Below are 14,756 nucleotides of genomic sequence, written 5' to 3'. Positions count from 1 at the left end.
GTTTCCAAGAGGATGTTTTCATTGATAGCCTACATTTAATGATGCTCTGAGCAGTTACCTCATGTAATGCATGTTTGAGTAACTAAGGAATTTCTATTTTACTGTTGAGATTGTTCAACAATTTTGGTTATCTTTGAGCAGAGTTATCTTGGACACCAATGGGTTATGTTGTTCGACAGACATTATCTACAGAACTGTCACCAGCCCCTAAAAATGTTACTTCTGTGATAAACTTAAAGACCATTGCTTCATCAGCAGATCCTAAAAATGTTAGTATACCATCTTCTGAAGCTTTATCCTCGGATCGTTCCTACAACAAAGAAAAACACATTGTTCATCCTACCCAAAAGGTACGTGTCACTAGAGACAGAAAGTAGGATGGTGGTTGCCAGGGGCTCAGTAGAGTGGGGAATGAGAAGTTATGTATTGGTACAAAGTTTCAGTTTTGCAAGAGGAAATGAGTTTCTGAAGATGGATGGTGATAATGGTTGCACAACAGTGTGAGTGTACTTAATGCCATTGAAATGTTCACTTAAAAATAGTTAAGATGGGCCACGTGCGGTGGTTCACACCTGTAATCCCAGCATTTTGGGAGGCCGAGGCGGGCGGATCATGAGGTCAGGAGATTGAGACCATCCTGTTTAACACGGTGAAACCCCGTCTCTACTAAAAAATACAAAAAAAATTAGCTGGGCATGGTGGCAGGCGCCTATAGTCACAGCTACTCAGGAGGCTGAGGCAGGAGAATGGCATGAACCCAGGAGGCAGAGCTTGCAGTGAGCCGAGATCGTGCCACTGCACTGCGGCCTGGGCGACAGAGTGAGACTCCATCTCAAAAAACAAAGTAAATAAAGTTAAGATGGTGTGTTTTATGTTATATATACATACGTATATATGGTACTATTTTAAAAAAGGATTAGGGAAAAGGAGATGTGCATCACATTTTGATTACTTTGATTTTCTGTGCTACTACATAGTCTTTGTTTTTGAGATGGAGTCTCACTCTGTTGCCCAGGCTGGAGTGCAGTGGCATGATCTCGACTCACTGCAACCTCTGCCTCCCGGGCTCAAGCGATTCTCCTGCCTCTGCCTCCTGAATAGCTCAGATTACAGGTGCTTGCTACCATGCCTGGCTCATTTTTGTATTTTTCGTAGAGATGGGGCTTCACCGTGTTGGCCAGGCTAATCTCACTCCTGACCTCAGGTGATCCATCCACCTCGACCTCCCAAAGTGCTGGGATTACAGACATGAGCCACTGTGCCTGGCCAGGATAGTCTTTTTTTTTTTTTAATCCCTCTAAATCCTAACTGTAAGTGAGTTTCATTCTATACCGTAGTCACTAGTCTGAGTTCGTTGTACTTGCACGTTGAATAAAGAATAGGTTGTGAGTCAAGGAATACAAGTGATAGCTTTTCTTTATGAGTGAGAATGTACATTTTGGACCTGTCGACTTAAAATATCTGTGAGCCATTTTGAATTCTTTAAAGAAGAAATGTTGGCATAAGTTTATGCTCTGGTGTGTAAAGTTTCTGCTTCTTTTCCCCCCAGTCTTTGTTGAATTTAAATGACTTTTACCAGTACAAGAGTACTAGAAGCAAAATAATTGAATTCCACATTTTATGATAATGTGGTACATGGTACTGATTTTTGGTTAGTGGAATTTATTTACTTGTTATATGATAGCATTCGGGATAGATTTTTTTTTTTCCCTTAAGTAATTTTAGTGCCCTTTTTTTTTTTTTTTTCCACTGCAGCTTTGACCTCCCTGGCTCAAGCAATCCTTCCACCTCAGCCTCTCTAACAACTAGGACTACAGGCATGCACCAACACATCCAGCTAGTATTTGTATTTTTTATAGAGGCAGGGTTTTGCCATGTTTCCCAGGCTGGTCTTGAACTCCTGGGCTCAAGCAGTCCTGCCTCAGCCTCCCAAAGTGCTGAGATTACAGGCATGAGCCACCACACTCAGCTTTAAGTTACATTTTTATTGTTTCCTAGAACTGTTTCTTCAAGAGCCTTTTTTTTATTGGTCTAGATACGGTTCTTGATTTTCATTGTGTATGGATACATTATTTTGGGTTGAAATGTGGTCTTGTTTAGCGTAACATTTTCCTGGCTTTTTGAGTATGAGGATACTTTTTGATTTCCAAAAATGTAATTAGCCCATTCCACATAAATGGTAGCTGTGTATTTACAGTGGTGACAATTACAGTGAAGGTAGATGTGTGCTTGTTCCTCATTGCTCTGTGCATGTATCTGAGAGAAAGCAGTATGTGTAAGGGAGAGACCCTTCCTTTTGTGTACACACTGAGCTTGACTCTCAGTGAAGCCTCCTGCCTGTCTCTGTGGCTCCTCTGGGTGGCCAGGCGCAAGCTGGACAACAGCCCACTGTCTAATTTTTTTTTTTTTTTTTTTTTGAGATGGAGTCTTGCTCTGTCGCCCAGGCTGGAGTGCAATGGCATGATCTCGGCTCACTGCAGCCTCCGCCTCCCGGGTTCAAGGGATTCTCCTGCCTTAGCCTCCCAAGTAGCTGGGATTACACATGCCTGCCACCATGCCTGGCTAATTTTTGTAGTGTTTTAGTAGAGACGGGGTTTCACCATGTTGGTCAGGCTGGCTCGAACTCCTGACCTCAGGTGATCTATCCACCTCGGCCTCCCAAAGTGCTGGCATTACAGGCGTGAGCCACCGCACGTGGCCCCCGACTGTCTAATTCTTTGTTGCAGCTGCCAAGTCACTCTCAGAGCCAGTTTTCCTAATATGCAGTTAGCATTCTAAGAGTTAACAGATTTTGTTTTATTTTCCCAAGATCTTTTTAAAAATTTTTCTTAATTATAGGTCTAAGAAAAGCTTATTTTAGAAAAATTCTAAAAGATAAGAAGAAAATCAGCATCTCCTGTTATCTTCTAACCCAAATAGCTTTGCATTTTACATAGCTGGAGTGATAGTGATCAAAATGGTTTTTTTAGAAACTTTCTGTATTGTGAAATTATTACAGAAATGATAAATGTAACACTTCAAGGATCTGCTTATGGAAAAGGTCATCTCTCCCATACTTTTGATGCCTACCTTCAGAGAAACCTGCATTAGCAATCTGGCATATATCCTGCCTCAGGCTCATGAAAATATGAACAAAGAGGGAGGAGTTTCTCTGTTTCGTTTTGTTTTGTTTTTCTTAAAATGTGATCATTTTATACACATTACCCCTAAACCTGTCTTTTTCACTTAGAAAAATATCATGGACAGCTCCTGTGGGTCAGTAGATAAACATACTCTTTTTAATAGCTGCTGAGACTTTTACTTCTGAAGTGTAAATTCCCACTGGGTATAGCAGGGCCTAAAACAAAAAGTTCCCTGCCCTTTTAGAGCCTCCATTCTGATGGAGGGAGGCTGACAACATGCAGACAGGTGTAGGACATGTCAGAGAGTGATCAAGTGCTCTGAAGAGAAAACCATGGAAATTCCAAGGGTAGAAAGCAAGGGGTAGATAGAGATGAGGAGTGGCCCCAGCCTAGCCAAATTCTAGTGAAGGGGCTTCAGTGCAAAGGCCCTATGGCCAAAGCACATTCGACCTTGGATGAGGAGAGGCCCTGGGGGTTAGGGGCCTGTAGGAATGATGAGGTCACATTTAGCAGTCCTTGGATGGTCTCAGGTGTTTGTCTGATTTGAAGGTTCTATGGGTGATTCTGCTGTGCAGACAGGTGTAATGTGCAGATGAGGAACCACTGGGCTGTGCTGATGGAAATGGCCTGCCTAGAATTACATGGAGGGCTTAGACTGGGATCAGGAAGGTCATGAACACCATGATCTCGTCAGGCTGAAAACTAGGTTCTGTCCAAATCCACCAGTTTTCAAAAGGAATTGGGCATTACAACTATTTGAACAAACTTTTTTTTCCATCAGAACTATTCTAGTGAATCCTGGCTTTTTAAAAAACATGGATGAGGAACCTAACTCTGAATAAAATTGCCATGTGATTATAGGACTTGTTAATTTTGCTGATATGTAGTATTAAACATTCTATTGACCGCCCTAAAAACTGAGGATTTTTGCTTTGATTTTTTTGTTCTAGTCTAAAGCATTACAAGGTAGCGACCTTGAACAAAATGAAGCCTTAAGAAAGAGTAAGAAAAAGAAAGAAAAATTTACATCAAAATATGAAGTCCTGACAGTTCAAGAGCCTCCAAGGATTGAAGTACATTTTATTTATTACTCACATTGTGTGATATAATAAGTGGGTGTTTCTTAAGAGAAACTTGGGTTCATATTGGTTTCCTAAGTGAAAATCTCCAGGGCTTTTTAATGATCATTTTCTTAGTGCTAAAGAAAAGAGTAACCAGCCACTCTTCTCACCTCTTCATTTTGGCTTCCCAGTTTTCTCAGAGCAGCCACTCAGTGAACACCTGAATGAATGAATGGTCTGGAGACTAAACTACTTGTATCAGAGTTGAATAGCATATTACTAATATTTCCCCTCAGTTACCTGCTTTACCTGTTTTTGTTTTTTTAGTTTTTTTTTTTTTTTTCTTGCTTTAGAATGCTGGCTTTTGCAGGGCCTCCTTTTCTACCCAGAAGTCTTATTATAAAGTGCTTCATTATAGAGAGAAACATAGAATCCTATAGAACCATTGAGGGCCCAAATCAGAAGATTTCAGGAACTTCCAAAAGCATGCTTTAATTGTCTCATGATACTCCAAGTATTTCATGTACTCTAAGGAGCCAGCCTGGGTTCGGACTTAATTTCTCGTGTGCCTGGTCGTTTTCTTTACATTGCTGTACCAGACTCAGGTGGCCTGGCTGCTTGTGCGGGCCGAAGGCTCTCTCAGAGGTGCTGCCCGGGTGCCCAGCTTAGGGTCAAGCCCAGGGCATTCCCACATACTTGGGGTGGGGGTTCCCAAGGCTCTTAGAACATCATTCAAGAATAGCTGGGTTACATGTTTGAAAACCTACCATGGCAGAGCATTATGGTTTAGGCAAGTGAATAATTTATATTTCTGCCCCATGTTTCCCATCTTTTTCCAAGGCACCTAAAATATTGACAAAATGACATAGGCATTTTTAAGTGATTAAAAAATTGTCTTTTAGCAGGCCTGTTGCCTTTGACTCCATTTATTAGCCTGGGTTCAGCAGAGATAACATGTAAATCTACTGAATCTGGATGGTTTCTCTAGTGAAAAACAATCCTTTGAAGAACAGGTGGTTGAATACTCTCATGCCAAGGTGGTCCAACGTCAGTTCTGTAGACCCTTTGGTGTACCAAGATCATTGGTGGCACTCTCTTTATTGGGTCCGGGGGTATTAGAACGGTGGCCTTCAAATTTGCTCTGTGTTAAATAAAGCAGAAGCTCCTATGTGAGAGTTTTGCGACTTTTCTTTTTTTTTAATCACTTTTAAGAACTTTTGTGCAACCTTACTGAAGAATGAAAATATAAGCAAGGGAAAGGTTATACTTGGCATGTTGGCATTAACAAAGAGCTAAAGAGGTGTGTGGTTTACTTAGGATGCCGAGGAATTTCCCAACCTGGCAGTTGCATCAGAAAGAAGAGACAGAATAGAGACACCGAAATTTCAATCTAAACAGCAGCCACAGGTAATTTTTAGATTGAAGCCACAATTGCTTTAGGCTTAACTTTTCTGGCTCAACTAAATGCTTGAGAAAAACTGCTTTCCAGACATCTCTGTATGGAGACAGGTGGTTTTGTTTTGATTCATTCCTTCATGAGAGAACTGCACCCATCATGTTGAAACAGAATTGCTCTTAAATAACATTTTATTATTTTATAATGACTTATTTTATAAGATTGTGATTTTATAATAAGATTATTAGTAACTGTAGTTGCTAGGTCAGAAAGGAGAGGGATCATACTGCCTTATGAAACTTTAAAGGGAAAAAGTTGATTTCGTTTATTTGGGAAACAGAAGAATGTTTTTGCAAGTGAGTAATGTCTGACAGAAGAAAAATAAGAGAGGCACCACAATTTTACTCTATGCAGTCAAAACAAGCTAAAGTGGAGGTGATTCCCCTTCCATACTCCACCATCTATCCCACAGATTCAGGAGGGAGCTTGTGAGTCATAATTTAGATGGGGAACTTGTGTACTTGTAGACATTTATTTGCTAGGATATTCATTGTCATTTTGCCTTTTAGAGGGAGACTGTTGTTTTCGCATTCATGAAAAATAACATTCTAAGCCTTTGTGTGAGTTAACTTTCAATTCAATGTTATAATTTGCTCATCTTCCTTCCATGCAGTAGGCCTCCTTGCCTGTCCTTTGTTGCACTTGGTACTTTCCCCTGATGGGAGCCCTCAGCCAGTAGGGTTTTTGGTGTCCGGGAAGAGAACACTTGGCAGGAGAGCAGAGCAGAGGCACTAAAGCAAATGGGACACCATGCCTTAGGACGTATCACTGGGCTTCCTTGTACAGCTTTTTTATATAGTCTCAAAACCCAAATCACAACAGTTTCAAAAATAACACTTGTTTTAAGCATATCAGACTTTGAGCCTGCATTTAATATTATTTGCTGAGTATGATTTGGGCTTATGTAGACTTTGTATCACTATAATTTCATGCCATTTTGTTGGTTTACAGAGGCATTTGGAGAGAGAATGGGCTAATGAGGCAGTAGTACTAACCAAGTAGCCTCACGCACAGACTTTGTAGCCAAAGACTTTATACAAGTGCTAATGTCTTGTCTGTAGATGTGTATTGTTGACTACTCACAGTGGAGATATAGATATAGACAGTCGTGTAGGTGATTTAATATAAACCCAATGTTCTGAAAGAAGGAAGACATAAACAACCATGGTAATACTGGCAGATAATGTGGGATTGATTGTTTTTCCTTTCATTACTTGAATTTTTGAAAATTATTTTTTATAGTCTCTACTTCATTTTATCTTTACATCAATTTTTTGTAAAATGAAAAGCACAGTTTGTATAGTTTTATAAATAAACTTACGAATTTTGAACTTTCAGGATAACTTTAGAAACAATGTAAAGAAGAGCCAGCTTCCAGTGCAGCTGGATTTGGGGGGCGTGCTGACAGCCCTGGAGAAGAAGCAGCACTCTCAGCATGCAAAGCAGTCCTCCAAACCAGTGGTAGTCTCAGGTAAGAGAGTCTTTCCATGTCAGGCAAGTGATTGAAGTCTTTTTCAGCTAGATTATTATGTTAACATTTTCTCTTGTTATCAAAAGTTATTTATAGATAAAACAGCGTGATGCTGGAATAAGCATAGATATGGAACTGTGGAATAAAATTAAAGAGTCCAGAAATAAATTCATGTATCTGTAACCAATTGATTTTTCATGAGTATGCCAACTCCTTGAAAAGAAAAAAGAACAGTCTCTTTAAAATGGTACTAGAACATCTGGATTTCCACATGCTAAAGAATAATCATACCTCTTACCTCACACCATAGATCCAAATGAACTCAGAATGGATCAGTGAGCTAAATATGAGAGCTAAAACTATAAAACTCTTAAAAGAAAATGGGTAAATGTTTATGACCTTTTATTAGACATTGGATTTTTAGATATGGCACCAAAAAGATGAGCAACAAAAGAAAAATAAACTTTGGACTTCATTAAAATTAAAAATTTTTGCATACCGAAGGACATAAGAAAGTGAAAAGACAACTTACAGAATGGGAGAAAATATTTTCAAATCATATATCTGATAGGTGATTAATATTCAAATATTTAGGAACTCCAGCTGTATAGCAAACAATCCAATTTCAAAATGGGCAAAGGAGTGAGCTGAGATCATGCCACCACACTCCAGCCAGGGTGACAGAGCGAGACTCCGTCTCAGAAAAAACAACAGCAGCAAAAAAAAAAAAAAACGAGCAAAGGACTGGAAAAGACGTTTCTCCAAAAAAGGTACACAAGTGATCAATAAGGGCATGAAAAGATCCTGAACATCATTAGTCATCAGGGAAATACATATTAATCCAAAGTACAGTGAAATACTACTTCGCACCTAGTGGGATGATTATAACCCAAACAGAAAATAACAAGTGTCGGTGAAGATGTGGAAGCGTTGGAACCCCGTACACTGCCGGTGGGAATGGAAAATGGTACAGCCACTGTGAAAGACAATCTGGTGGCTTCTTAAAATGCTCCATGCCGTTACTACATGACTCAGCGATTTCACTCCTCAGTATTTACCCAAAAGAAAATAGACTTAGACACTTTTACACTGGGGTTTGTTATGGCATTATTCACAATAACCAAAAGGTAGAAACAGTGCAAATGTTCATTCCCACATGACGGTGTAAACAAATGTGGTATACCTACACAATGTAATATGCAACCTTAAAAAGAGAATGAATTCCTTTACATAATACAACATGAATGAAACCTGAAAACATTATACCATATAAAATTAGCCAGACACAGAAACACAACTACTTTGTGATTCCACTTAAAAGAAATATGTGGAATAGGCAAATTCATAAAAGCATAGATTAGAAGATACCTGGGGCTGAGGGGAAAAGGAATGGTGAGTTATTATTAATGGGGACAGAGTATTCATTGGAGCATGAAAAAGTCTTGAAAATGGATAATAGTGATGGTTGCACAACATTGTGAATCTAATTTATGCCACTGAATTGTGCACTTAAAAACAGTTAAAATGGTACATTTTATGTCATACATTACCACAATTAAAACATTTTTAAGTTATTAAAATAGGATGATTTTTAAAAATTGATCTGATTGAAAGATGAACTTTCCACTTGATGTGATGACATTGTATAGCTGAAAATCTCCTTATCTGTAAAAGTGCCCTGAGTTCCTAAAGATCTTTACCGTCTGGGTAAGGAAGCTGCATTCCATGGAAATGGTTTACTGCCTGTGCATGGGGCACCACTGGGAACAGTGTCGAGTAGTGCTTATGGCTGCGTCTTTCCTCTGACACATCTTCTCTTAAGAGCCAAGACAGTTAAAACGCACAATATGTCAAAAAGCAACTTGAAAATTGTCCACCATAGGCTTTTAGATACGTTTCTTCCTTTTGAAGTAGTTTATTATTTCAAAAAATACTACTTTTTTTTTTTTTTTAATCTGTGGATCTTCCTTTTTTAAAAACTTTTATTTTAGGTTCAGGGGTACACATTTGTTATATAGGTAAACTTGTGTCATGGGGGTTTGTTGTACAGATTATTTTATCACTCAGGTACTAAGCCCAGTAGCCAATAGTTATTTTTTCTGATCTTTTCCCTCCTCCCACCCTCAAGTAGGCCACAGTGTCTGTTGTTCCCCCCATGTGTCCATGTGTTCTCATTTAGCTCCCACTTGTAAGTGAGAACATGTGTTATTTGGTTTTCTGTTCCTGCATTGGTTTGCTAAGGATGATGGCCTCCAGCTCCATCCATGTTCCTACAAAGGATATGATCTCATTCTTTTATGACTGCGTAGTATTCCATGGTGTATATATACGATATTTTCTTTATCCAGTCTACCATTGCTGGGCATTTAAGTTGATTTCATGTCTCTGCTATTGTGAATAGTATTGCAGTGAACATTCACGTGCATATGTCTTTATAGTAGAATGATTTATATTCCTTTGGGTATATAACCAGTAATGGGATTGCTGGGTCAAATGATATTTCTGTTTTTAGATCTGAGGAATCACCACACTGCTTTCCACAGTGGTTGAACTAATTTACACTCCCAGCAACAGTGTATAAGTGTTTCTTTTTCTCCGCAACCTTGCCAGCATGTTATAGCCATTCTGACTGATGTGAGATGGTATCTCATTGTGGTTTTGATTTGCATTTCTCTAATGATTCAGTGATATTGAGGTTTTTCTCATATGCTTGTTGGTCACGTGTATGTCTCTTGAAAAGTGTCTGTTCATGTCCTTTGCCCACTTTTTAATGGGGTTGTTTTTTCTTGTAAATTTGTTTAAGTTCCTTATAGATATTGGATATTAGACGTTTTTCAGATGGATAGATTGCAAAAATTTCTCCCATTCTGTAGGTTGTCTGTTCACTCTGATGATAGTTTGTTTTGCAATGCAGAAGCTCTTTAGTTTAATTAGATCCCATTTGTCAACTTTTGCTTTTGTTGCAATTGCTTTTGATGTCTTTGTCATGAAATCTTTGCCAGTTCCTGTGTCCAGAATGGTATTGCCTGGGTTGTCTTTCAGTGTTTTTATAGTTCTAGCTTTTACATTTAAGTCTTAAATCCATCTTTAGTTGATTTTTGTATACAGTGTAAGGAAGGGGTCCAGTTTCAATTTTCTGCATATGGCTAGCCAGTTATCCCAGCACCGTTTATTGAATAGGGAGTCCTTTCCCCATTGCTTGTTTTTGCCGATTTTGTGATTTGTTCCTCGCTTCCTCCTTTACTGCCTTTGGTGTTAAATGTTTTTGGAGTACACTTTTGATTTCTTTGTTGATCTTTTTTAACTTTAGTTTGAAAAACTACTTTCTTAGTGGTTGCTATAGGGATTACAATATACATGTTAGTTTATATACTGGAGAAACTTTATTCCAATATGTCTCCATTTTCTTCCTCCCCCTTTATGCTATTGTTATATGGTACATCTAAATAGATTATAAACCAAACACTACAGTGTTGGAACTACTACTTTATACAGCCATATCTTTTAAAGAAGAGAAGGAATAAGGAAAAAAAATGTGTATTTCCCAGTTTCATATTTATGATTTTAGGTGTTCTGTATTCCTCTGGATTCAGTTGCCATCTTGTATCCCTTCTGGTAGTATTTCTTCTGGAGGACTTCCTTTAGTATTAGTGACACAAGCCATACTAGCAACAAATTCTCACGGTCTTTGTTTGTCTAGGAATGTCTTTATTTTGCATTCACTTTTTGGAGGTTAGTTTTGCTGGATGTAGAATTCTTGGTTGACCACCCCATAGCTCATCCCTATAGCGAGTCTTCCCCTGGACTCCGTGTAAGTCCCTGCTGGCCTGGCCATGTCTGTTGCTTGACTATACAAAACGGCAGCCTCAGACTGGCCATGCTGCCTTGCCTTCCCCATTTGCTGAAATCACTAATTTAAATGATCACACTCTCAATTCAGCAAGCCCCTTATGGCACTGACAGGGAAGCTGCTGGTTTTCATAGCCTTGGCACCTGTTGAATGAGCCAAAGCGGAGCAGGGAGAGACTGGGAAATGCCTCAGACAGGAATGTCCAGACTCTACTGTTCTCACCTGAAGGCTAGTCATCTAAGGAATAAGCACTCTTTGGTTTGTTGGAACCTTTTGGTCACTTTCCAGAGGACTGATGTGATTGTGTTTGGCAGTTCTCTTGAACTTCGTGGTTGTTTTTGTGGGAGGGAATGGTTGATCTTCCTCTGTTGTAGGAAGGACCCTCCTCAGGCCTGTTGTCAGTGCTTTGTGAAGAATTGCCTGGCAGTGGGGTGCAGGAGGTGTGTGTAGAGCTAGAGGGCTTGTGGCAGGTTTTTCGGGAGCCCAAGTGAGATGCTGAACTTGGTGTCATTGGGGACTGGGTGAGTGAGCACCTATGAGCCATACAGGGTTTTCCTAGAAGAGCTGAGAAAAAGAATAGTCACATGTATGTTTCAAACACCATGTGGAAACAAGGCTCCAAAGATGCAAGCAGCTGTGGTCACTAAGTCCAGAGCAGCCTGGGAGGCAGGTACAGTTGTCTTGGTTGACCTGTGCAGGTTACGTTCTGTGTTGCAGCAGTGAATCAGACAGGCGAGACTTACTGGGATTGCCTGATTGACGAGCACCAATTATTTTAAAAACGTGTTCCAAAATTAAAGGAGGGCAGGTAAAATACATTTGGAGAAATACTGATGATTGTTGAAGCTGGACAGTGGGCACAGGGGGTTTGTTTACCATTCTTTTTTCTTTGGCGTATGGAAATTTTCCAGATCAAAAAGTGAGGATAAAACTATAGAGGAATTAACTGTTTACTTGAAATAATTACTGAGATGGGAAATAGAACAGAAAAGGAGAATAAAATTGAACTGTTCAGTAGTAATCACAATAATTTATTGACTATATAGAGGGAGGATTACCAACTGCCCATGATGGGATTTCAGAAAGCATGTCTGGAAAACTCAAGAGAATTAACTAGAACTATTACTAGAATCTTATAGTGGCCTTATAAGGTAGCTAGATACAAGATACACATACAGAAACCAATAGGGCCAGCTTCCACAAAGGCAGTGTCAACTAGAAAAGGTGGTGGAGAGGGACGTGTTCACAGTAGCAACAGTGAGTGCAGACCACCTAGAACTGTCCTGAGTCAAAAAATGAGATCTATGTAGTATTAGGCTGTGCTGAGAAACATGGGAGATCTGATTACATGGATAGGAAGGTAGGTGTTCCTGAATTACTTGATACTTTTTGGGAATCTCATCCAAAAGATACTAAATTTCATTTGGAATTACTGCCAATGAAAAGAATGTGTAAGAGATTGTTTGACAAAGATGAGAAGGGTTGTGGGGACAGGCTGGGGGTGACTTGGCAAGCTCTGTCAGATACCCTAAGGCAGCCTCTGGGCGAGCTGTGGTCCAAGAGCTGGGTGGAGCGTCTGGGAGTTGACCTTGAGGCCTTTGTTCCACTGTGTTTCAGTTGGAGCAGTGCCAGTCCTTTCCAAAGAATGTGCGTCAGGGGAGAGAGGCCGTCGCGTGAGTCAAATGAAGACCCCACACAATCCCTTGGACTCCAGCGCCCCGCTGATGAAGAAAGGGAAGCAGAGGGAGATCCCCAAGGCCAAGAAGCCAACCTCACTGAAGAAGGTGTGTGGGCTGTTTCAGCCGAAGCGAGGCGCCAGAAAACTTAGTTTCACATTTCCATAGTTATTCTCCCAGCTCTTAGATTTTTAGATTTTACGACTTACATTATTTGAATATGTTGTAGTAAAACATGTTAATGATACTTTTAACAAATGATCCCTCAGCCTCCCAGCCTGACACGTGAGGGACATGTGATGTGGGAAATGCTTTAGCTACCTGACAAGAAAGGAACATCTTTTATGCAGTGGATGGATAGAAAACCAGAAATGGAAGAAGCTGCATTTTTCTTCTTCTTATGATCCCCTTTCATCCTACCCTAGCTGATCTGTCTGATGTTCAGAATCAGTAAATAATGCACACTTCCTTACAGACCTTCCAGGAGGACAGTCACAGGCTCCTTTGGTGATTTCCTTTTTTTTTTTTTTTTTTTTTTTTGAGATGGAGTTTTGCTCTTGTCGCCCAGGCTGGAGTGCAGTGATGGAGCGATCTCAGCTCACTGCAACCTCCGCCTCCCGGGTTCAAGCAACTCTCCTGCCTCAGCCTCCTGAGTAGCTGGGATTACAGGTGCATGCTATCATGCCCAACTAATTCTTGTATTTTTAGTAGAGATGAGGTCTCACCATGTTGACCAGGCTAGTCTCAAACTCCTGACCTCAGGTGATCCTCCTGCCTTGGTCTCCCAAAGTACTGGGATTATAGGCATGAGCCATCTCACCCAGCCTCCCTCCAGTGAATTCTCACAGCAGCCGTGTGGTGTGGGTGCTCAGGCGAGTGCTGAGCTGCAGAATTGTCTTCAGAGCTCAGGGCTCTCCTATGTGGCTGCTCTGCATACCTTGGGAGGAACGTGCCACTCCAAAACCAGCGGGGAGGGTTGGGTCAGCTCCCTAGAGTCTGGGGAGCACTTGGCTGCTCTCAGGACACAAATAGGTGCATTGCCAACAAGTTGAACTTAGGCAGTTTAATTTGCAGAAGAGCTTTTAAATACAAGTATTTAGGCATTTTAATTGTTTATTTAATTTTTAAGATTATTTTGAAAGAACGGCAAGAGAGAAAGCAGCAGCGTCTCCAAGAAAATGCTGTGAGTCCAGCTTTTACCAGTGATGACACACAAGATGGAGAGAGTGGTGGTGATGACCAGGTTCCTGAGCAGGCAGAGCCCTCAGGTACCAACTTTTGTTTGTGCCTTAAGAATAATTTAAACGGGAGCAACTATGAAAAGGATGATCTGTGCTGAGCAAACTTTCCAGGACTTGGCTGACGACTCTTGCCTTTGTGGGGAAAGTGGGTCAGCACTGAGCTTCCAGCTTTACAGGGAAGGGAGGTCCCCATGGATGGGGGCATGTTTCTAGTCCCTCTGGTTCTGGGGTCTGTGAGGGACAGAGGTGAGGATCCTCTCTTCCCACCAAGTTTGATCTGTGTGATGCTGGATGGTCCTCTAACTCGAAGTGGTCATGAGAATTAACACCGCTAGCTGCACAGCTGCTTACCAGCAGGTATAGGAGACGTGGGGGCATGAACACAATTGTGTGTTTTTATGTAAACTTCTTACTCAGTGATACTTTCAGAAAAGTGCACAAATCATCAGTGTACAGCTTGAGGACTTTTCACAGTGACCACTGCGTTCAGATCAAGAAGCAAAACGGAGCCCAGCAATTGCCTGCGCCCTCTTGTCAGAGGCCTCCCTAGGAGACCGTGCCCCATGGCAGCCCCACCAAGGGCTGTAGATGTGGCTCTGGTGCAGCTGTGTGTTGTGTGCTGCTCTCTTTGTCCCCTCTCCTTCAGCCTTGTTGGCAACATGGAGATGTTTATTTTCATTACTGTGTGAAATTCAGTTGGACGAATGTACAGGGTTGCGGATGGGCATTCAGTCATTTTCCAGTTTGGGTAATTAGTAACAGGGTTGCTGTGGACAGTGTTGTATGTGTCTTAAAGGACACAAGCACTCATTCCCGTGGGGCATTACCTGGGAGTAGAATTACTTGAGTAGCTCCTGCCCAATGGGTTTGTGACTGTTC

The 14,756-nt window shown here is 40.8% G+C and overlaps 1 protein-coding gene across 16 annotated transcripts in view; it reads left to right on the top strand.

Annotated features, from left to right (window-relative positions):
- SECISBP2 (SECIS binding protein 2) overlaps nt 1–14,756 on the top strand; it is a 49,133-nt gene that overhangs the window by 16,312 nt on the left and 18,065 nt on the right. For 6 of the 16 annotated variants that reach the window (XM_033236841.1, XM_033236840.1, XM_033236842.1 and 3 more), the window contains 6 exons: nt 142–350; nt 4,073–4,195; nt 5,501–5,590; nt 6,978–7,110; nt 12,578–12,744; nt 13,766–13,904. In XM_033236841.1, coding sequence (XP_033092732.1) covers nt 142–350; nt 4,073–4,195; nt 5,501–5,590; nt 6,978–7,110; nt 12,578–12,744; nt 13,766–13,904 — 861 coding nt within the window. The remainder of the gene's footprint in view (nt 1–141; nt 351–4,072; nt 4,196–5,500; nt 5,591–6,977; nt 7,111–12,577; nt 12,745–13,765; nt 13,905–14,756) is intronic. The other 10 variants (XM_033236846.1, XM_033236853.1, XM_033236845.1 and 7 more) reach the window with 6 other exon arrangements.

This window comes from Trachypithecus francoisi, unplaced genomic scaffold, assembly GCF_009764315.1.
Source record: "Trachypithecus francoisi isolate TF-2019V2 unplaced genomic scaffold, Tfra_2.0 Lachesis_group16, whole genome shotgun sequence".
Taxonomy (NCBI): Eukaryota; Metazoa; Chordata; class Mammalia; order Primates; family Cercopithecidae; genus Trachypithecus; species Trachypithecus francoisi.
Note: the sequence above shows the minus strand (reverse complement) of the source record. Positions and strands in the feature narration are given on the sequence as shown.